Source organism: Sphaeramia orbicularis, chromosome 15, assembly GCF_902148855.1.
Source record: "Sphaeramia orbicularis chromosome 15, fSphaOr1.1, whole genome shotgun sequence".
In the NCBI taxonomy this organism is placed as follows: domain Eukaryota; kingdom Metazoa; phylum Chordata; class Actinopteri; order Kurtiformes; family Apogonidae; genus Sphaeramia; species Sphaeramia orbicularis.
In genome coordinates this window covers 26514446-26536837 of record NC_043971.1, presented here as the reverse complement: position 1 = coordinate 26536837, position 22392 = coordinate 26514446, and the positions used below count along the sequence as shown (strand labels likewise).

General features: G+C 37.6%; 1 protein-coding gene across 1 annotated transcript in view; it reads right to left on the bottom strand.

Moving 5' to 3' along the window:
- Positions 1-22392, bottom strand: part of kcnq5a (potassium voltage-gated channel, KQT-like subfamily, member 5a) — a 114494-nt gene that overhangs the window by 2941 nt on the left and 89161 nt on the right. Inside the window, exons 6-12 of the mRNA XM_030156790.1 lie at positions 20295-20405; positions 20054-20149; positions 16497-16591; positions 13766-13792; positions 9075-9316; positions 7400-7508; positions 2666-2797 (exon numbers count right to left, since the gene is read on the bottom strand). Coding sequence (XP_030012650.1) covers positions 2666-2797; positions 7400-7508; positions 9075-9316; positions 13766-13792; positions 16497-16591; positions 20054-20149; positions 20295-20405 — 812 coding nt within the window. The remainder of the gene's footprint in view (positions 1-2665; positions 2798-7399; positions 7509-9074; positions 9317-13765; positions 13793-16496; positions 16592-20053; positions 20150-20294; positions 20406-22392) is intronic.

The following is a 22392-nucleotide window of genomic DNA, read 5'->3' as shown; positions in this document are numbered from 1 at the left end:
AAACATTCACACAACGTTTTTCCTCATCTGGTGAGGACAAAATGAAGAGCAAAACTACTATTGGTCATTAGGCTTAGATTGCAGGCTTAGGCTTGTGTTGAACAGTTTTATACATGTTGACACATGTGCAAATGTTTGTGTACATCAAATCCAGATAAATAAATACCAGATGGGTGGAGTCAGTCAGGATGATCAATGTGTTTGTTGCAGTTCTTTTCATCTATTAATTTTTCTAGGCATCACCTAAGTATGAAATTTAAACTCTACCCATATGGTACTACCAGTTGTTTGGACAATTAGAGATTATTTGCATCCCTACATGCATGTCTGTTTGTACATGGTGTTTCTAGGTCAGACACACATCTTTGGGATCCACAGGGGAACTAATGATGATGACAAGGGAGCTAATGCAGCTAATGGGATTATAAATTTAACTAAAATAAAGTTAAATAAAAGTAACCCTGAGCCAGAGAGCTTCCTCCTGTGGTTGTTGTAATAATAGTGCAGAGCAGGAGACGACATGTTCCTGGGTCGGCTACTCAGGCTGGGACCAGAGCCTGCTGCACTGCCCAGTCTGGAGACAGGAGAAACACTAGATGAGATACTACACACACACACACACACACACACATACACACACTCATACGCAAAGGCACATGAGCAAATACACCAGCTGATACTAGAAACAGCAAATAGATACACACAGAAAGACAAAATACAGGAAGATGAATATACAATACACTAAATTATAACCAACTCGGTAGCAAATGCATTATATTATACAGATATCTGTGTGCATCTATAGCTTTTACTAACAAATGCATACACACAAACTGTACATAGAAAACAAGCACTAAGTTAATCATCGGTATTACTACTTATACGTGGTTAAAAGCCAAGAACAATCAAACTATGGATTACATAACTATGGATGTTTTAGTTCTTATCTGTGTTGTAGCACCCCCTTTGGAATAAGCAAGTTTGGAAACAGTAGGATGCGTATGAGTACATTTAGAGTTATTCACATTATAGAGTGAACAAGAATGCCAGTATAATTATTATGTGTAATATGTGTAGAATTTTCAATATAAATATAAATACATTAAATATACAGTCTGCTAGCAAATGCATTGAACACTGTCGTCAGTTCTGAATCAGGGATTTATACCAAAGAGTAAATTCTATAAATGTGAGAAAATTTGTTCTATCACTATAAGCCACCTAAGTACACGTCTAGATTGTACAAATTGTAGTACAAGTCTTGCATAGGCCCAAAATTTCAACCGCTGCTTTTGCATAATATACATTATTTAAGATATATTCATGATTATCTTAACTTAGGGCTTAAATTCTTAATATATGACTTCAGACAACATGAGGGTAATCCACACTAATGTAAATCAGCTGATTTATTAACGGTGAAAAAAAATTAGTTATGCAATTAAAAATGTTAACACAAAGTCACTGTGTTAACACTTTATGAGTATTTTTAGAAAATGATATTTTTGAGAAGGTATTTTACAAAGTCTTTTGCATACATCTACCATACAATAATGAATTACTGATATACATCTATAGAAAGAACTTTGTTAATTCTACAGTTATTCATGTTATTTGACAAAATGCTCCAACAAGATGAGGTCTTCAAGCTGCTCAGGGATTAAAACAATGATGCCATAAAAGACTATTTCAGTATTTTGGTGAGAAAAACTGAACAGTCAGTCTACATACTGAAATAAATGGAAACATAAGTTGTACTTCGTAACCAAAATGCATGTAAATTATAAACATTTTAGGTATTTCAAGCCTATTGTTAACATTTTAGGTATTTATGTCTGAAACTGAATGTTTGAGCATTTTGAAGACCTCTGCAACATGATTGAAACATATTTGGATGAACTAAACTGCAGTCAAACCTGGGTCAAATAACATCTAAGAGCATTTTTGTAACAATTGACTACATATTATCTCAGATGCAGAAGAAAACAGAAAAAAACATCAGGTCTAACACCTGAAGACTGTCTCTCTATAGACTTTGGAGTGCCTTTGTAGGACTAGAAGAGGACTACAGTCTAATCTGGAAGAAAGTGGACACAGCGATTGTAAAAAAAAAAACAAACAAAAAAAACAAATCTATTTGACCCAGAAGTGACAGCCATAAAGTTTTGTTAGTGGGAGCACTCGACAGGCAGAGCAGTACGGGGAAGGCCTGACCCCGCTGCTGAGTGTTTCTTCCGGGCCTGGCTGTAATATAAATGCAGGGAGGGAGAAGAAAAGGTCTTGATGCGGCTGTTGAAGGGTCTTGGAGGGGGACCCACTACAGTATCTAGTCTGAGAGAGAGAGCACACACATGTCCACATACATACACACTTATACCAGGGTAAGAGAGTCAACATTTGCCAGTGAGAAAAAAGGTAAAAAGGGGGATCCTCTACAGAGTGATCTCAGACATCGCCTAGTGGAAACTACTGCAACATCAGCAGCAACTTCCACTTTTGCAAGTCTTTGCTGCAAAATAAAACGCTTACAGAGAAAAATCAGTAAACATGAGGAACGGAGCAAATCATGACAGAATAAAGGTGATTTATAACAATACAATGCATACTTTATGAACCACTTCTTTTAGATTTTGCAATTTCAGATCTAAGTTGAGTGTGTCCTGACCTGGTCTGAAGGCTCTTAATGCGGCAGAGCATGTCCAGATGTCCTGCAGAGTACTGCTCTATAACGTCCTTCACATCATACGGGCGTAGGGTCTCCTTAAATTTCTTCTTTGCTACATGAAACTTCATGATCCTAGAAAGAAAGGGATACTGAAGATAATAACTTTACAAAATATTCACATCCTAAGCTTAAATGAGTTAATCCTTGTAATTATTAAAATAAACCACTAGGTGGCAGCAACATCTTTAAAACCACAAGTGAAGCAATTTATTACATTTCACTTGTTGATCTTTTTTAGGACTCTGATAAGAAAACATTATTAAAATCTCAAATTCCATCTGGAGTGTTTAATGGGAAACCATAGCTCTGTTGCTCTTTTGTCGAACCAATAACAACCAAAGTGACTGACTTTGAAACTTAAGTGAAAATCTCCTTCTACATCTTCTAGAGTCACCGCTGGCTGAATAATATTGATACAGGTAAAGTGATCTATGTACGTGGTTCTTCTGGGTTCCCTTGTGGGTTCTGCTTTACTCCAGTTGCCTTTTTTCTCACTGTCTAAATGGAAACAATGGTGACAGTTGACCCTCTGTATCAACAGTCCTGACAGGCGAGGGGGTGTCCTGTCTTCAACCCGACACCCTGGGAAAGTTCTGGGCTTAGACTGCCCATGGAGGAGGCCTGCTGGGTGGGCAGACAGAGAATGGTTGAGCATTGATACGTGTGTCTATGTGAGAAAAGAAGCCTGAGGAGATGGTGATGGAGGCCCAATGATTTGGATAGGCTTTGATTCGAAAAAAAAACAAAACATGCAACATCTAAGTCTCTACAAACACTATCACATTTCTTTAAAATATATATAACAAATGCCACTATAGGTGAAAATAAGACTGACAAAATACCACCTGAATAATATTATGGAGGGAACATCACACTGGATGCTTCCCAGAGTTGATTTGTGTCAGGTGATCGTTGAAAAAGTATAATAGTAACTACATTTACAATGAAATCAATAAATATAAAGTCTCATTTGCCAGACTCAGGTAAACCCTCTCATGATACTAAGAGGGCACAGACATGTACGACACTAAAAAGTTTGCAGAAGAGCACATAAACAGATAATATAATCATGTGTAGTGATAGAGAATCTTGATATATTCTGTTTTCAAAATGACACTTTGACTGCACATATGGGTGTGTCTTGAGATATTAGAGCACATAAGACTGAAATACACACTTTTTCCTTCTATATACTAATCTCTTGGACCACTCCCCATCAAATATGCTCAAACTGGTGGTTAGTTAGATTATCTATAATGTGATTAAGGGATATTAAAAATGTATGATCTGATTAGAGGGAGGGATACAGGAAGAAACAGTGGGAAATAAGTGGTAAATTTGTAAGAATTCAATCTCTTGAGCAGAAGACTCCAAAGCCAAAGGAAATGAATATAGGAATAAGCCATTATACAAATGATGAACTTTATGAGAAAAGCTTGAAGAGATACTTTTGCTATATTCTAATATATATTTTAGTTGTTTTTTTGTTAACTGTTGAACAGATGCAGAAATGAAGGCCATCCTGCATTTAATAGTTAAGGTTTGGTGTTTCAATTATCACACAGTGGTATATGTTATGTTCTTTTTCAAGGTTTCTTATTATCATTACAAGGTAAAGAAATTCTTTGTGATGGCAACAGTTATACACCAAGAAATACAAATGTTTAGTATAGCATCAGAATCATTACCTAAACATATCAGATCTGAATCTAACTCAATTAATGTGTTTTTTGATGAAAAGTACTGGTGCATGTGAAAAGGAGGATTTTTACAATGAAAAATATGGCGTGGAATGGTGAAAGCTGTGAAGTGAAAGAATCAGTTGGCGCCAGTTGGAAAAACATTCTCTCAAAGGGTGCTGGTGCCGGTGTAAAACAGCAGAGGTCTTCTGCACCACATGCATATATGTCAACAAAAGCACACATGTATACATACACACACGCACGCACGCACGCACGCATGCACACACACACACACACACACACATTCAAAGCAAAACACCCCATGCTGGACTGCACACAATCCCTCAGGCGAACACTCCAACGTAGCAGCAGGTCAGTGAAATGTAGCACAAGGCATAGGAAAAAAAAATACAGAAATTATTTATTTAACTTATGCTCAAGGGAGCTAAACATCATCTGAACTCAAGGACTAACATCATATGTGAATGTATGTTTTTTCCATCCACTGTTTGATGTATACTGGGCAGAGGGGAGGTCTGGATGTGGTGATATATTATGGATTCAATTCACTCTCCAGAGACTGTTAGCACTGCAAGGTAAGACACAAGCAAAAAGGAGGCATGGTGTTTATCCTAATGTAACAGTGATGGATGAATAAATATGTTTTTTACTCATCTTCCTTGTATTATGTGTTTGGCTGCATGAAACCAAATCAGTTCAGCAAATGGGCTCCATGTAGTAACAAATATTCAAACTGGCTGGTGGTATTTTCATGTAGGCTGTCGGGATACTAAATCTGTCCTGCACATTGATCATTCATCTACTGTTCAATCAATACATATAGACAATGATGAACTGCTTTTCAGGAAAGATGCAGAGCCTTTAATTGAAAGCTCAATGAAAGAGAGCATTCAAAAGGAGTTAGTCTTTAGAAAAAGAAAAGAAGGGAGAAAAATAATACAAATACAAACGCCTCCATACAGGGGCACTGTACGGTTCAACTGATCAGTTCCCATCCAACAATGCCCTGCAGCATGCACAGAAATGGTGAGCTCTGAGTTTAGATGGCAATGAAGATGAAACAGATTTGAGTAGCTTTGAAAGACAGTTCATGGTTGGTCATTAATGGCAGGACATTAAGCCCCTGAGACTGCTCAACTGTTTCAGGGGGAACAAAAAAAGTGACATCTATACTTAGATCTATGCGAAAGACATCAGTAATCAGTGCATCAGTGTGGTATGTAAGGAAAAAAAGAAGAGCTTCCTCAGGTGATTGAGAATATTAATGTAGGACGTGATCAGACTGACAACAACAGTGAATTATTATCAAATCGTCGATATTATAATAAGGCTACAGTACAAACAGGTGAAAGTATAAATGCATATCTGCGAGTCCACTGATACTGGACTACAGACCTGTAGAAAAAATGATGGCCAATTGAGTCATGCTTCTCAGAAATCTTTTAAAATGGTGTGATGTGTGCTGGTTGAAGCTTTAGTGAGGGCATTCAGTTGTTTATGGTGATGGGGACATTTAAATGACAAGGGAAGGGTCACTGCAAATCAATACAAAGCAGAGTGAACACCTCCAGGATGACCGAGATCACAGAGTGGTTTGATAAGTATCAAAATCATGTGGATTATTCAGGGTTTTTACACATTTTTATTTCATTTCTAGACTGAATTATTTTAATTTCTCATTAGATTTTTCAGACCATTCTAAATAATTGCCACATATATATGAGCCCGACCCAGTCATCAGTGCTACAATATGGCCCTTGTCAACATCACTCAGTTCCTTATGTTGCTTATGTTGATGCGTACAACACGAGGTCAAGTTAATTTATAGAGCACATTTAAAACAACAGAAAGTGTCCAAAGTGCTGTACAAAGATGTAGGTAAAAATACAAGACATCATAAAACTAGTAAAAAATATATAGATATACTAAAACTAATAAAACAGATACACAATAATAGGATAAATAGTATCTAAAAACACAACCAGAAAAACAAGTAAAAGTCACACACAAGTCAGTGCAAATAGATGCATCTTTAAAGAGATTCAAAATGCACAATGGACTGTGCACATGTGATGTGTTGGGGCAGAATATTCCAGAGCTTTGGACCTGCCACAGAAAAGGCTCTGTCGCCTTATGTCTTCAGATGGGTTTTTGGCATGTCTAAAAGCAGGCAATTTGAGGAGACATCAGCTTCAAGGACTAAATTATCACTTGCAGCTTAATATATCCAACCCAGTGAAATGAAATAATCAGTATCATTAACACTTCTCCTGTCAGTTGTTACAATGTTATGGCTGATCCGTGTGTAATACATGAGAGTAGAAGCCAGTTAAGAAGTGTCAAATAAACTACCGAAACAAATCTTCTTCCTGGTCTTGCATGCATTATATCATATGTATGCATTAACATGAAACAAAGGATAATGTGTCTTTCAATATGTCTAAATTTGTTGATGACAAACAGGAAGAAAACTCCAAGGCGCTTTCTTTAAGTATTAAAATGCCTTTATTCTCACAGCATGGTCATGTATAGACCTTAAAAAAACACTTCAATGCATTTTGGCTGCAAGCCTTCATCAGGAAGTCAAACAAAAACTTCCTTTTTGTTTTTTTTTGTTTTGTTTTGTTTTTTTGTTTGACTTCCTGATGAAGGCTTGAAGCCGAAATGCATTGAAGTTTTGTTGTTTTTTTTTTTAAGGTCTATACAGGACCATGCTGTGAGAATAAAGACATTTTCATGCTTAAAGAGAGTGCCTTGGAGTTTTTCTTCCTGTTTGTCATCTACTTTATGAATCCCTTTTTCCAAAGAGCACCTCAAACAAACTCTTTTTTTGGGTCCTAGAAGCATTCCTTCCCATAATTTTTTGATCTAAATTTGTTGGTTTCGTCTACAAATGAACCCCAAGATGTCTCCGGTCACAGTGTCTGCTTAAAGATCTTAAATATAAATGGTTACTGCAGCAGAAGCTCACCTGACAGCTCTGATGACAGCCTTGAGAGGAGCTGAGAGATCCTCCACTGTAACATCGCAATGGCAGCCTCTTTCATCAAAGGAATCCTCCGTGGTCATACCTGTATCCACTGAAAGAAACAGACCGCCATTTCATCAATAAATGTGATCCTGTGCAAAATTATTTCCAGTCTTTAAGCTCATAAAACACCCACTCCATAGCAGGTCTTGACAGCAATCTCCAAGAATGTTTCAAACTGATACTATTTTGGCTTTTAAGAGGTGAAAATTTATGTCCTGCTTGGATGAGATCTTTGGGAATGGGCAGTGTTTCGCCAGCTCAGCTATAAGGTGAAAGAGGAAGGTACATATATTCTTAATCCTGCCAATAATTACAAGAGTGAAGCAGGCATAGGCTAAGAGAAAATGGAAAAGATGGTAAAGAATGATGTATTGTGAATAGCGTATTGTAAAATCTGTTAAAAATTTATGACGTCAGTGAAAAAAAGGAAGAACAGAGGTGTTATTCATTTTAAAGCAAGTCTGTCATTCTATTGACTAGGTATGAGAGTATGACCCCGTTGAATTTTTTAAGGATATTTTTGACTTATGGGCTGCTTTGAATAGTGCAATATGTATTAATGTATGCATATAGAGAACTGCCATCTTATAATCAGTTCAAAATGCATCTAAAAAAAACTGGTAAATTGATAACTGAAGCTGCCAACATTAGAAATGTTTTAGTCCTGTCTCTGTTGTATTTTTTAATGTCTTAGTGCCAAGTGAATTTAATTTTTTTTTTTTTTACTTACCTTGGTGTTGTTAATTGGAAATTTTGTATGGTAAAACTTGGATTGTACTCGTCTGTGTTTAGATATTATAAATTGTGTTTTAAAAGTTGCACGTTTATAACCTTATGCTACCTTTTAGGGTGACAATTCACCATCTGTCTAGGGACTGCAGATGAAAAAGAACTCTGGTGCCTTTACAGCAATGTGAATTAATATACAATGCCCCTGTTAAATAAACCAACCAATAAATAAATAAATAAACAAGTGGTGCCAGGCACAACAAACCCCACCCCTAAACGTCTTGTAGCTTTTTTTGGCTTCGCTCCAGCTGATGTCATCATGTCTATGTATGTGCTGATGTCAGCATGTTAACTGCCTCTGTATTTGTGCCAAATTTGAAGTAAATTGAAACAAAATCAATGTTTTTTATAGACGTAAAATTTCGGCCATTATAAGTAAATGGGAAATAAAAAAGATTTTAAAAATTCATTAAAAATTTGAACTTTGACCTACTTTTCCAAAAATGTAATGAGATCTATTCTGGGTCACTAGGAATCTATAAACCCATTCTGGTATGAATTGAAGCAATAGTTTTGCTCCTAGAGTGTTAAACAAACAAACAAACAAATCGAACCAAAAAAAATACCCCTTGCCTCCCATTTAGCGGGCAGGATAATGAATGAATGAATGAATGAATGAATAATTAAATAAATAAAATTCATTACAGTTTGTTCATTTTTTGTTGAAATTTGGTTATTAATTTCCATATGTAATTGCCTAGATTTCAATAAATCATAAAGTCACATTAATGCAAATGGTACAGAGAGTGATATGTCCAACATTATGTTGTTATGGCCACTTGTTTCCTCACTTTTGGACATTTTCACACAACTAATGTCAGCTCACCATCAGGGACAGCGGTGCGAATCTGGCTCTTGAGCCTCAGTGACGGCCTAAACCGGGTCCGATCGTTGAAGCTCCAGCTCTTTTGCACTTTGGCTGGGCTGCCACCCATCAGCTCGGGCCCGCCCACTACCTCGCTGCCAGGGGAACAGCGCTGGCGGTCGTTAATGGACGTTTGCCGGCTCTTCATACTCTGGCCACGCGGACTGGCCATCCGGACTCGCTCCTTAAAACTCAACTTCTGACTGCACAAAGAGGGAAAAAGAGGAAACCAGGACGAAGATGGACAGAGAGGGGACACATAAAGAAGACGGTAATGAAAGAATAGACAAGATAGATAGATAGAGATAGATGGAGTTGAATGAAACACAAAGAGTGTGTGGTATAGGTTGGAGTTGATAGACACACAAGGAGAGAAAAAGAAAAAAAAGATGCTGTCAACACCTATTTCCCCTCAGAGAGTGAGAAGAGTTCAGAGCACAGACACAGGGCAGCGTTCTGTCTTTTCCTTCAGCCCAAACACCATCCATCCATCTGACATGCCCAAAACACCAGAACAATGCAGTCTGCCCACCAAGCCTCCCAAACAACCTCTCAGTGTCAGCGCTTGAACGCATTCATCCTCCCTTCTCTGCTAATGACTGCCAATCAATATATTGAATAAACTATTCATGTATTCACTCGGGTAATATTGACAATTCACCACCACATTTATATTGACACTGGCTTCATACAAATTAGACCATCCCAGAACGTGGAATTTATATGGAAATTTTAGCTACACAAAACATATTCTTGTACGTTTATTGGTAAGTTGGTAAAATGACTGTACAGAGATTAAGAAAATTATTCAAAAAGGGCAAAAATGGTCTCATTCAGTGTGATTTTTTTTCTTTTACAAGCACATACAATACTGTAAATATCATATCTTTATCTACTGGAGGCTATATACCCCTTTCTGTCTGTTTCTTTATTATTTTATGTTTATCTTCAGTTGAAATGAATACATTACATTAGACTTCAGTGCTGTAGAGAAAAACACACTACACTGATCAAGATGATGAAACCCTCTATCAATAAACACTGCCTGCAGCAAAATATTATGTTGCTAAGGCAAATAGACCAGCATGCAAAGCAGCAGACCAATGAAGGATGCAGAGTCCCAGCACATTTCTCATGCCACAGCTCCATTTGCTCCTGACCTCAATGTCTCACCTGGATTTTAGTGTTTAATCCATTCAAATGTCTTTCACGGGGTATAAGATGTTGTATTTGAACTTAATAGCAAAAGGAGCCATTTGTTAAACATCTCCAGTGCAAACTCCTAATGGCTACGAGGAATTAAAATAACAATAATCCTGCAAAATTGTAGACTTAATGCATATAAGATGACAAAATGAATGGTGGTAATGATCCTTATATGCAGTCCACAGGCTTTAGTATTAACCAAACACCATCTTAAACCATAGGTAAGTGACCATTTACTAGTAAATCCAGCACAATTCATGAATAATTCTTTGTTTCTAGGGAATATATTATTGTTCATTTTCTATTATTTATCTACTATCATGATAAGCATTTCCATTTAAAACCACTAATGTAACCTATCTATTTTTGTGTATAGAATTAAACTGTCTGACTGTCATATATGTCAAATCCTCATCTTTCAAACTGCCGGCTATACTTCCACACAGAAACTGAATAAGAATGCAGTGGGAATGCGGAGAACATGCAGGAATGTGGGGGAAAACTACAGTAGACACATCTGTATAATGAAATATGCAGAACTATGGACCATTTGCATGATTCTAAATGTTCTGGAGGGATAATTTAAGATCATCTGAATCCAGTGCCATGATTTGCTTATTTCATTTTCATTCATTTTCCTCTTCTTGTCACATTCATCCAACTGATAAGACTAGAAAATTACCAGGAACAGTAATTTATTAAATGAAATTACAAAGAATTTCAACCGCTGATGATTGGTCATGAAGAATATGAATGAAAAAAAATGGGAAAAAGAAGACATTCATGTTGCCGGAGGATAGGTATGTTTAAGGAGTGAGGGGGAATAACAGGTAAAACAAATAACATAAAGGGGAATTTAGGCCTTGTCTTTTGACTTTTTCCTCAGGCCTTTACAGTACTTTACTTACTCGAAGTGTAGTAAAGTAAGTCCCAAAACAAATCATGATACCAGCCTTTTTGTACAATTACAGAAGTGTAGTGTTGAAGAAATTTCTATTTTTTTTTTTTTTTTTAAATCCCTTTAGACTTGCTCATGTCTTGTTTTGTATAAGCACCAATTTTGGTGTAATTCCCCTTTAGTTTGAAACAAAATCTTTTTTACATTTGACAGGCAGCAGGCAGCAGTTGTCTCAAAATCCTTAGAGGGAAATAAAGGAATCAAGACGGACAGAAAGTATATTTGCTGTCTTCTCCTCCATGCTCGGGACAATGCTATTAGTCATCCACAGGTTATTGGGTCAGGGCAGAGAGGATGCTTGGTGCTGGGTAGTAAATACCTCCTATATTTCCAAGTATACCTTCTGAAGAGCCTCCTATTACTTAGACCCTTACTAGAGTGAAGAAGGGAGGGATGAAGGAGAGAATGAGGAGGAGGAAATAAAGAGGAAGGAGATTAAAAGTGGAGATTAGCAGAAGATGGAAGAGAGAAGTGTTTTTTACCGTCTATACTGATGCACAGAAGAAATACAGAGTATGGGCAGAGGACCTATTACACAGACGAATGGAAACAGCTGAACAGGTATAAAGTAGACTAAATCCACATGAACTTTATTTACCCCCCAACTTAGGATGACAGTCTATTTTTCTTATCAATAAACTTGTTTTTTCTCCCAAACACATTTTCGTATCCTTCACTGTGAAAGCTTTTCAGCTCCCCCTGCTTGGGTTAGGCTCTTCAATCAAGTATGAAAGCTCTACAAATAAACCTCCCAAATCATTTCTTTCTCAACATAGGAGGATATTTTCTGACTTTACCAAGCTCTCTGCAGGGTTGCATAAATTATGGTGGGTTGTAAAAGTGTAAAGATTTGTTCAGTGTTATGCCAGGTTAGCCTAGCGTGTGTTAATCCTGTTATCTGAGCACTGTGAGCCATACAACAGACTATAAAATACAGACTTACATTAAGTTCAGTATTTTTTTTTATCAGTCACAACATAACATTTTATTTGGTGAATAATAAAGTCTAGAGAAATGAATTTATATAGTCCTCCGAGTGACAGGCTGAAGAGTCACACTTTTCTGGTTTTAAAAAATGGGAATAAACTTTGAAGAATGAGAGTTTTTCATAAAGTGAGGATCACTGCCTGGAGGTTTACCCACCATTTAGCTTTTTACTACATCACCAAGGATGAATCGAAGTGTACAAGCAGGAATAAACACACACCTGCTTAAACACACTCATAAACTTCAGATTAAATGCCTATTATCCCTCATTTCATGTTGCCTCTCTTTGCCAACACCCAGCACACTTATCCTCAGCATGATGTCCGCTGTAGCACTTTGCGGTGCGCCTAATGTTTACTACTGCTGGTGTTTACAAGTCTGCTTAAACGAAAACCACCAACCATTTACCACGGCACCTACCGCCGCCGAGCAGCCGGTAGTCTGTAAGCCAGCTAATAATGCAGACCGCTTTTTGTTCTTGTGGCTAAAGGAAAATGTACAGAAAAGAAACAGTCTCGTGAAAAGTGTACATAATTATAATTTTACATGTGTAAATTGGATTTGCCACATGAGAAGTTTCTAAGAAAGGAAAGCGTAATGAAACACAGCCTTTTAAAGAAAGGGATTTCTGGAAGATGACTTTTGTTGAGGATACAACAAGACGTAATTAAACTTTGTTTTGTTTGGGGATGAGAGGAACATTTGTTTGTGTGTTTGACTAAGCGTATAAAGTTATTTTTTATAAACGCATATATGTGGCTGTCTTAAATTTAAGTGCCTAAGAAGCTGCTGGCTCAACATAAGGCCCCCAAATGTTGCCAGAGATTTGCTGCACTGTAAAAACTATACAAGCATAATTAAACTCACAAATCTCTCTCTGTCGTCTTCTCTCTGAAATCCCCTATCTCCTCTCCCCTCCCTTTCTTCCCCTTTTTCAACTTCGCTCTGTCTTTCCTAGACTTGTGTTTGATGAGTTATATAAATACCATCACAATGGAAAAAGTGCGTCATGGTACAGACATGGTACAGACTCCTGTCTTTGAAGGCGTGTGCATGCATGCGCACACACAGTAACGCATGTACACACACACACTGAGCAGAGACAAAGAAACCCATCACCCTTTCCTGCTAAAGAGTCAAGTGCAGGAGAGGAAAAAGAACAGAGAAGAGGAAGAGATGAAAGGGAATGAGATAACTACAGAGATGGAGGGAAAGTGGAAGTTACAGAAAAATAAGGAAAGAAAGTGACAACATTGTGCCTTTGCAAATAATCCAGCTCAAATGTGGCAGTACACATAATGCTGGGGCTTCTTGTGCACAACACTATCCCTGTCTCATCTCATACAGTATCTCTATCCACCCCTAAAAAATACACATTGATACAAAATATGAGCGATCAGATTCCACAGATTCAAAGTAACATTAAACCTAGCATTTCACTGAAACTGCATATTAAATGTGTATGTTTATGTGTCGTAGGAAAGAGCTGAGTCATACAAACCTGTAAGTAGTCTCGCCCTGCTCTTTCCTTCAAGGGTTAGTGGGATGAAAAGGAAGAGACAAAGGGAGAAAAATCAGTATTTCAGCAGATTAAAAAAGCAGTAATCCAACGTTTTTGCTAATGGATATATGAGGCATCATGCCAAAAGGCCATAAAAAGAAAAGTATATTTAATTCGATGGGGTGAATAGTTAGAGTAATTGTTTCCAAACACATGCAAGCTATGGCCATGCACAGTCAGGCTAAGCGTTAGCTGAAAGACAGGCAGGGAAAAAAAAGGGGGGTAGGGGGTGGGGGGGTCTCAGTTTGGGGTGTACGGGAAGTGAAAGGAGAGACAGTGAGCTAGAAATTAAAACAAAAAAAAAATGTCACAGTTGGGAAAAATATCACTCACTGAGTTGAAAGTATTTTGTTTTGTTGTAACTGAATGAGTAACCAAGTGTTAACTTTGCAGCTTCACTATGAGGATGGTTCATCTGAAGTGTTACTGTGGACAGTCCCACTGACACAACAATACACTGGTTTGGACAGTCACAGTATGAGGAGTATGAGGTCTGGAGTTTAGAGACCTTCAGTGAGGCACTAGCAATGTGTTTTCTTTTATTTGTTTTAATACAAGTAATATTATTATGTCATTAAGTACCATATACACTCTTTTAATTCTTTTTTTTAATACTGTGATCTTTTATTGTTTAACCTTTTTGTTTTCGAAGGAGCCCCTTTGGTGATATGTGAGAAAAAAAAAAGTGATATACTTTAAACACTTGCGATAAGGTGGCCATGTGTTACTTATCTCGTGGCCATGCATTAGTAACTCGTGGCCATACGTTAGTAACTCGTGGCCATGCATTAGTAACTCGTGGCCATGCATTAGTAACTCATAGTCACGCATTAGTAACTCGTGGCCACGCATGAATAACTCATGGCCACGCATTAGTAACTCATGGCCATGCATTAGTAACTCATGGCCACGCATTAATAACTCATGGCCACGCATTAGTAACTCATGGCCATGCATTAGCAACTCATGGCCATGCATTAATAACTCGTAGCCATGCATTAGTAACTCGTGGCCATGCATTAGTAACTCATGGCCATGCATTAATAACTCATGGCCATGCATTAATAACTCGTAGCCATGCATTAGTAACTCGTGGCCATGCATTAGTAACTCGTAGCCACACATTAGTAACTTGTGGCCATGCATTAGTAACTCATAGCCACACATTAGTAACTCGTGGCCAGGCATTACTAACTCTTGGCCATGCATTAGTAACTCATGGCCATGCATTAGTAACTCGTAGCCACACATTAGTAACTTGTGGCCATGCATTAGTAACTCGTAGCCACACATTAGTAACTCATGGTCACACATTAGTAACTCATAACCACACATTAGTAACTCATAACCACACATTAGTAACTCGTGGCCACACATTAGTAACTCATAGCCACACATTAGTAACTCATAACCACACATTAGTAACTCGTGGCCACACATTAGTAACTCATAGCCACACATTAGTAACTCATAACCACGCATTAGTAACTCGTGGCCACACATTAGTAACTCATAGCCACACATTAGTAACTCATAGCCACACATTAGTAACTCATAACCACACATTAGTAACTCGTGGCCATGCATTAGTAACTCGTGGCCACACATTAGTAACCTGTAGCCACGCATTAATATTTTTTTCCTCACTTGTCTCCAAAGGGGCTCCGTAGTTTTCATTTTCCTCAGGAAGTTTCTTTCATTTATCTAAAGCACAATGAATTATGCTATCCAAAAAATTTAACTAATAAATTGAAAATCAGTAAAATTTAAATTGTCATATGTTGTTGCTTAAAAAAAAACTTTTAAAAAGTTTTAAATATGTATATATTGATTAAAACCATATTTATCAAAACAAGTGTGTACCAACTTCAAAGTCCAGGGATCAGTTGAGAAAAACATATTTTCAGGCTGTCCATTTCATCAAAAGCCTTCATAGTTTTCTGATGTTAGTTGGAATGATCACATACACTGCCCAGTCAAAAAAAAAAGTCCCACACAGAATATTTCACTTTAACTCTGATTATACATTTGTGCTGCATAACACATAACATTTATTTCCATCCACAGTTAGTTGAGCTTGTATTGATGATGGGAGAGTTGGACCACTGCATAAAGTCTTCTCCAACACATCCCAAACATTCTCCGTGTGTGAAAATGATGTCCCATGTTTCCCAAACCACTTAATCACAAGCCAGATGAACCCAGTGAACCCTGGGATTGTGCAATATTCATAGTTTGATAGATGTTTAAGAAATGACAACCTACTCACTGCATCAAACAGGGTTAAATAACTGAAACATATTAATCACTGCAGTAATTATCAAATGGAAGGATCTTACAGTTTCTTTTAGTTAAATCCAAGTTTGTTTGTTTTGTTTTTTTTGGCCAGGCAGTCTAATACTTCTTGTTTATGGTTTTATGTCATCATTTCTGGTCAGGTTATTAGTGTTTGGGTTTTTTTTAGCATAAGGGTGATGCTGTGAAACACTGCACATGCCAAGCAAACCTTCCCTGCTAGGAAAAAAAAAATGAACACAGGTAAGTTATAGTACATGGTCAAAAGAAAGACGATACACCAATGGAGATGAAGAGACACCAGCTGAGCAGGAGAGATGAGGAGAATGGCTGAGCAACAGCGGCCATGTTTCTAGGTCTATAAGTTGTTACCTACTTGGCAGGGCTGCAGGTATGTAACGCCTTCAAATGAGGCTTCCAGGTAGCAATGGAAACCGAGTTCTCATCAGCAGCATAACTACGCCAGACACACTACATGCAGAATCAAAAGGATAAATAAAATAAAATAAAATAAAATAATGAAAAATAATTCAACATTGGGGACAGGTGCGAGTGGATAATAAAGAGGGGAGGGGGCATATAAGTTGGGTAGGAAGTGAGAAAAGGAAAGTGAGGAAGGAAAAAAGGAAAAGCTATTAGTTATTGGGGTTGTGCCGATGCATCTTGGGGGGGTTTTGTCGGAGGGAGTGGTGGAAGGCGGGGTGATGGTGGTGGAGGTGGAGGTGGTGGTGGTGGTGGTGGGGATACATGCCTGAGGGGAGGGAGGGCGCTTTGGTAGTGGTGCCATGTGGCTCTGAGGTAGGGACGAGAACCATCAGTGGAGTATAGACGCCAAGCCGCCTGGGAGAGGGAGGGAGCAGAGATGCACACACACACACATACACACACATACACACGCACACACATAGACAGACACACATTCAAACATGACACACAACGTAAATGACACAAATATGGTGAGGAAAAAGGGGACTGGGATATATGTGAAAGCATAACATAAAGGTCTTTCAGGGGTTGTAACCAGCTGGCACCCATATGGGAGGTCTACTACTGGCTGAGTATGCTCTTAAACATTCAACATTTTGATATAGTCTTTTTTTCTTTTTCTACTCATGTAAAGTAAAACCATATGAAGGTCAGAAATTATACAAATTTTTTGCTTTGTGATGTTTTTTTTTTTGTTTTTGGTATGTGTGTTTTGTATATGTTCTGTTCTGTATAAAAACAACAATTCCTATTGTTCAGATATTTATTTGCACTGCTGCTGTAAAAAAAAAACTCAATAAAAAATAACTGAAAAAAAAAAAAAAGAAATTACCCCAATTTCATAAAAATTTGCAGAAGGAAAGGGCATGGGCTAATTTGACATCACAGTAAATGGCATCGGATCTCGGGTTGCTTTTCACTTTCTTTAATAAACTTTGAGCACAGTCTGAATGTATAGTGAAACTTACTTATGTATCCCACAATGCACTGTGAAAAGTAGTGGCGTATGCTCTGTTAAGAATACTGCAAAGTAATGTCTCAAAAAAATTAATGCCACACGATTCCACAGCTGTTGGTTGTTCTTTAATCTGATGAATGTCTATTTATATTACTAATTATACTAATGAATGTTTATTATAGAGCTACTAGTGAATAAAGAACCAACTATGGACACAAACAGAGCATAAAAGCATAGAAGCAAAACTCTGGTGCTTTTATGGCAACAGACTTCCATCCATTATGGCATTAATATAGCACTGATGTTCCATGGAACAAACAGACAATTACCTTTCACTTCATATTGATATAAACTGTTTGACAGTAGCAAAGAATGCAGGCTGAGAGATTAGAGGAGAAGAAACTGGTGATTTCTGAAAACTACTTTCAGTCTGTTGTAGCTTTCATTTCTTCTCAACATAAGTGCTTTGACATAGGTTATAATTTGTGGTTTGTGTGAGGTTTAACAATATTGTGGAATGAGAAGAAGAGTGAACTTTTAGCCTTGGCAGAGGTCTGCGCTCTCTGAGTGAGTACTAGTTTTATTTTGTCTGTGCTCGAGCTAAAAGTGAAAGTAAAAGAGTGCAGTGAACCTTACTGAAACTATCTGACATGAGCCCCACAATATATATATATATATATATATATATATATATATATATATATATATATATATATATATATATATATATACATATATATATATACATATATATATATATATACACACATTTTAACCTTATTTATGTATCAGGATATTGCTCAGCTGTAGAGAAACCTCTGTAATAGTGCCAGGTGAGGTCACATGTCATACCATCATATGACAAGAAAGCCTTTATATAAACACTTTGCACATACAGGGTGGAAATCAACACCAACCACCTGCCAAAAGCTGGTCCATTTTTGCTGTTGGCTGTTAGGCACCTCTGGAGACCAGTTTCAAACTTAAACAGTCATTTGGAGAGCCAATCTAGTTCTAAAAATAAAGTTGCTGGGGAAAATCGTTATTGCAGCAGGTGAATTGCTGAACTGACCAGCTGTTGGCGATTGAAGACAGTGTTAATATCCTGCCCCTGCACAGAGTGATTTGAAGCATGGAGAGCTGTGTGGGATGTGGGAGTAGAGTGACGGACAGCAGAGTAACGTCATCCGCATATTCAACACATCATGGCCACTTCCAAGTTTCCTTTTTACCTGTTGAGGAAAACGTTAAAAGCTTGGCAGATAATAGACAGTGACCTTGTGTGAAGCCAATACAACAAAAATAAAACTAACACGTGCAGTATTAACCGCTCCTTTAGTGACTTGTTCAAAAACAATTAGACTCCAATTGGTCTTTTTCAAGTGTAACAACCTTTAACCATTATACACTTAAAATACAGACCCATCCAAAGCAGATATGTGGAAATAAAATGCAAATTCTCTTTTAAATAACAGCAGTGTAAAACATGAAAGTGCACAAATACTAAAACGCCCACATATGGTTAAGCTAAGAAAATATTGCTCAGTGCAGAGGTCAGATGTCAAGTTTATTAACAAAGAGCTCCTCTTAAATTAATTGGTTGTACTTCAGATTTTTATAAAAGTTACGTCTGCTTCACAAGCTCCTATATCCCCTTACCTCAGCTGTGAAACTGAAATGAAATTATTGCAAACAATTCTTAAGACAGCTTGGATGCTTGAATAAAAGTTCTATTTTTCTTTCATTTAACTTAATTTTCAGATGATGATGCTGACTTTACTGACTAATACAGGAACTGCTGCTGTTATCAAGGTAATATACTGCACATATGTACATGAGGAAGCAGGCAGTTTATTTGCTGGAAATGAAAAAGTAGGTCAAGGTATTTTGTGGTTTATAAATGAGACAAAAAAAAACCCCAGACCAGACAAAGAGCAAAAAAAGAAACCAAAAAAAATCATGCACTTACACACCGATATGGTGTCATTAATATAAACACACAGCACAGCAGATGTTTATTGTGCATTAAAAGGTAATGCTGCTGGTCCTGTCTATTACAATGACTGATGGTTTGGAGGAGCGTCTGCCCAGGGAATGATTGCCATGGAAACGGCTCATAAATCCCAGCAATGTGTGTTGCTGTTGGACCTGAGTGCTGACAGCGTGCCTCACACACTGTTAATCACCGGCAGCTACACGCCCTGTCAGCCCGTGGAGGGGGCAAAATGCACACAGTCCTATTTAAAATACACTTAATAAAACACATTGACCACGTTAGAAGGACTCGCACTTCAACATATTACTAACACACTTGTGGATCGGGTTAGTGGACAGACACCTCCGCACAGCGTTGGAGAACTCAAAGTGAAAAGCTTAGAGACCTTATAAAAACACACACGAAGCACGCATATTTGTAAGAAGTTCACAGCTGCTGCAAAACACTTCAGAAGATATAAAGTGTGTGTTTGCATGTGTGTGTGTGTGTCTACCTGAATAAGACTGGCAGCTGGGTTCCTCCTCTTTTCAAAGTGCTTCTGTCGATGTTGTTCCTGCACCTTCAGGGCAAAGCCTGACCCTAGGATGCCCTACAGGCACAAACACAGATTTTGACCTGCTGAAAACACCCCAAAGCCAAAAGATGGTGCCCTTGTCCTGTGGCCGTTCGTTCAACCAACCTTTATCTGCGATGGTGTTATAATGTGTGTGTGTGTGTGTGTGTGTGAGACTCACAGCTGGGAGGGCAAAGAAAGAAATCCCCAGCAGAGCGAAGCCAGCTGATAACAACCGTCCTGTCCACGTCTGTGGGGTCTTGTCACCATAGCCGATGGTTGTTAGGGTGATCTGAGGGGTTAGAGGTCAATCCACAGGAAACCAAGAGGGTAAGTATTGAGTTACATAATCAGGATGGACACAGGTGGTTTTGAGTGCCTCAAATTCGGTCCTAATTGTATTTGCATTTTAACATATTATTCTACATCAGTGGTTCCCAACCTTTTTTGGCTCCTGACCCCATTTTAACATCACAAATTTCTGGCGACCCCAGACATTCAAAACGGAGACATTTTTTTGCTAAAATTAATTTGTTTTTGATCATGTGATAGTTTGCTATACTATGTTGCAAATAAATATTAATTTTAGATGACATTTAGTCTATATAATGTATATTATTATGGACAGAGGCAGTAAAGCCAGGTGTAGATTACTGCACAAAGTGAGAATTTTATTTTCCTTGGTCAGGATATGTACAGTCAGTCCAGCTTGGATTTACAAGGCTGACAATTAATACTGAACAAACAAGAACTCAAACTATGAATTATGAAAGAGCTGCAGCATCTGAAACTGACCACAATGAACATTTGAAAGATAAACAGAACCACAGTGCTTCAGTTTCAGACTCACAGTTTGTCATGTCTTTTATGGATTGGGATTGTCTCTCTCAACTCACCATATATTTTTTATTCGTAAGTTTTTATTTTTATTTTTAATCAATTACTAGAGATTTCAGGCAACCCCACTTGAATTCCAGGTGACCCCACATGGAGTCCTAACCCCAAGGTTGAAAAACACTGTTCTACATGATCAAACTAATAGTTGGACATATAAATTACATCCATTTCCCCCTCCGTTTCAGAGGAATTTGGTTTTTCATCTTTTTTCTGATACAAATTGCTTGGACCTAAGCAGGCAGTGGTTGATAGTTTTTTGGCATCACTTGGTAAAAATTCCACAATTACCTTTCAGCATACTGTAATTCATGAGGTCTGAGACAAAACAAGAATTTCACACACTGCAGTGGACTCAGGCAAGAGCAAATTTATCCACAAACTTTAGCTAATCACAGTTGTTTTCAGGCAGGTAGGGGAATTAAATCCATGACAAGTTCATTAGACATGACTCTGTGGCTCAAGACAGAAGCTTCAAAAAGTATTGTCCCTTTTCCACAGTAGCATGAAATGGTGCCGGGTCAATCTTACTTTGAATTTAGTCTTTTGTTTTGGACAGAGAGGAGAGAGCAGCTGATTGAAGGTGTGTATTTTCTGTTGCTTTTTTCCCATTTGCAGCTTTGAACACATTAATCATGCAGAAATGTGAAAAACGAATATTAACACTATACAAAAAAATTAGAGGATTTCATACTGAGTGCACAAAATTCACTCATGGCTGTTGGTTTTTTGCTTTGTCAACTCATATTATATGCTGACACACTTGTCACTTTATGTGGCTGAACTTGGCTGTGTTTTTGTGTGTTATTCCCACAGGTCCAACAGGCCAGTCTTATGTGACAGCGGGAGAAAACTGAATTTATTGACTGGGCCTTTTCTTGTTTGTGTTGTTTTCTACAGGTAATGAGTACTAGACGTAGGAGGGAACAGTGCAGTACACTCAGTCAAGAGTGATTTTACAGCCCTTTTGTGTTCTTTATGCTCAGTGATAAGGAGCTTGTAGAATACACACAAAGCTTATTATAGTTTTATGGAACTAATCTGGTATTCGTCATTGCTATTTTATTAAATTATTTACAGATATTGTTTTATTGTTTTTTATTGCATTATTTATATATTATATAGAGATTTTAAGGGCTGAGAGAGAGCCAGAGTGGACAGTATGTGTACTGTTAATGCACATGACAAATAAACTTGACCTCGAACTCGATAAATTGTGTTATATTACTGATAGAAAAACACTAACTCTAATGTTCTTTTCTGTGACCTGGAAAAAAAAGAATGTATAGTAACAGTGTTTGATAAAATCTGTGTGGGTCTATATGCTTTTCAATCATGTAACTCATTTTATAATTTCCCCATCAATTTCACTATTAGTTATGAAA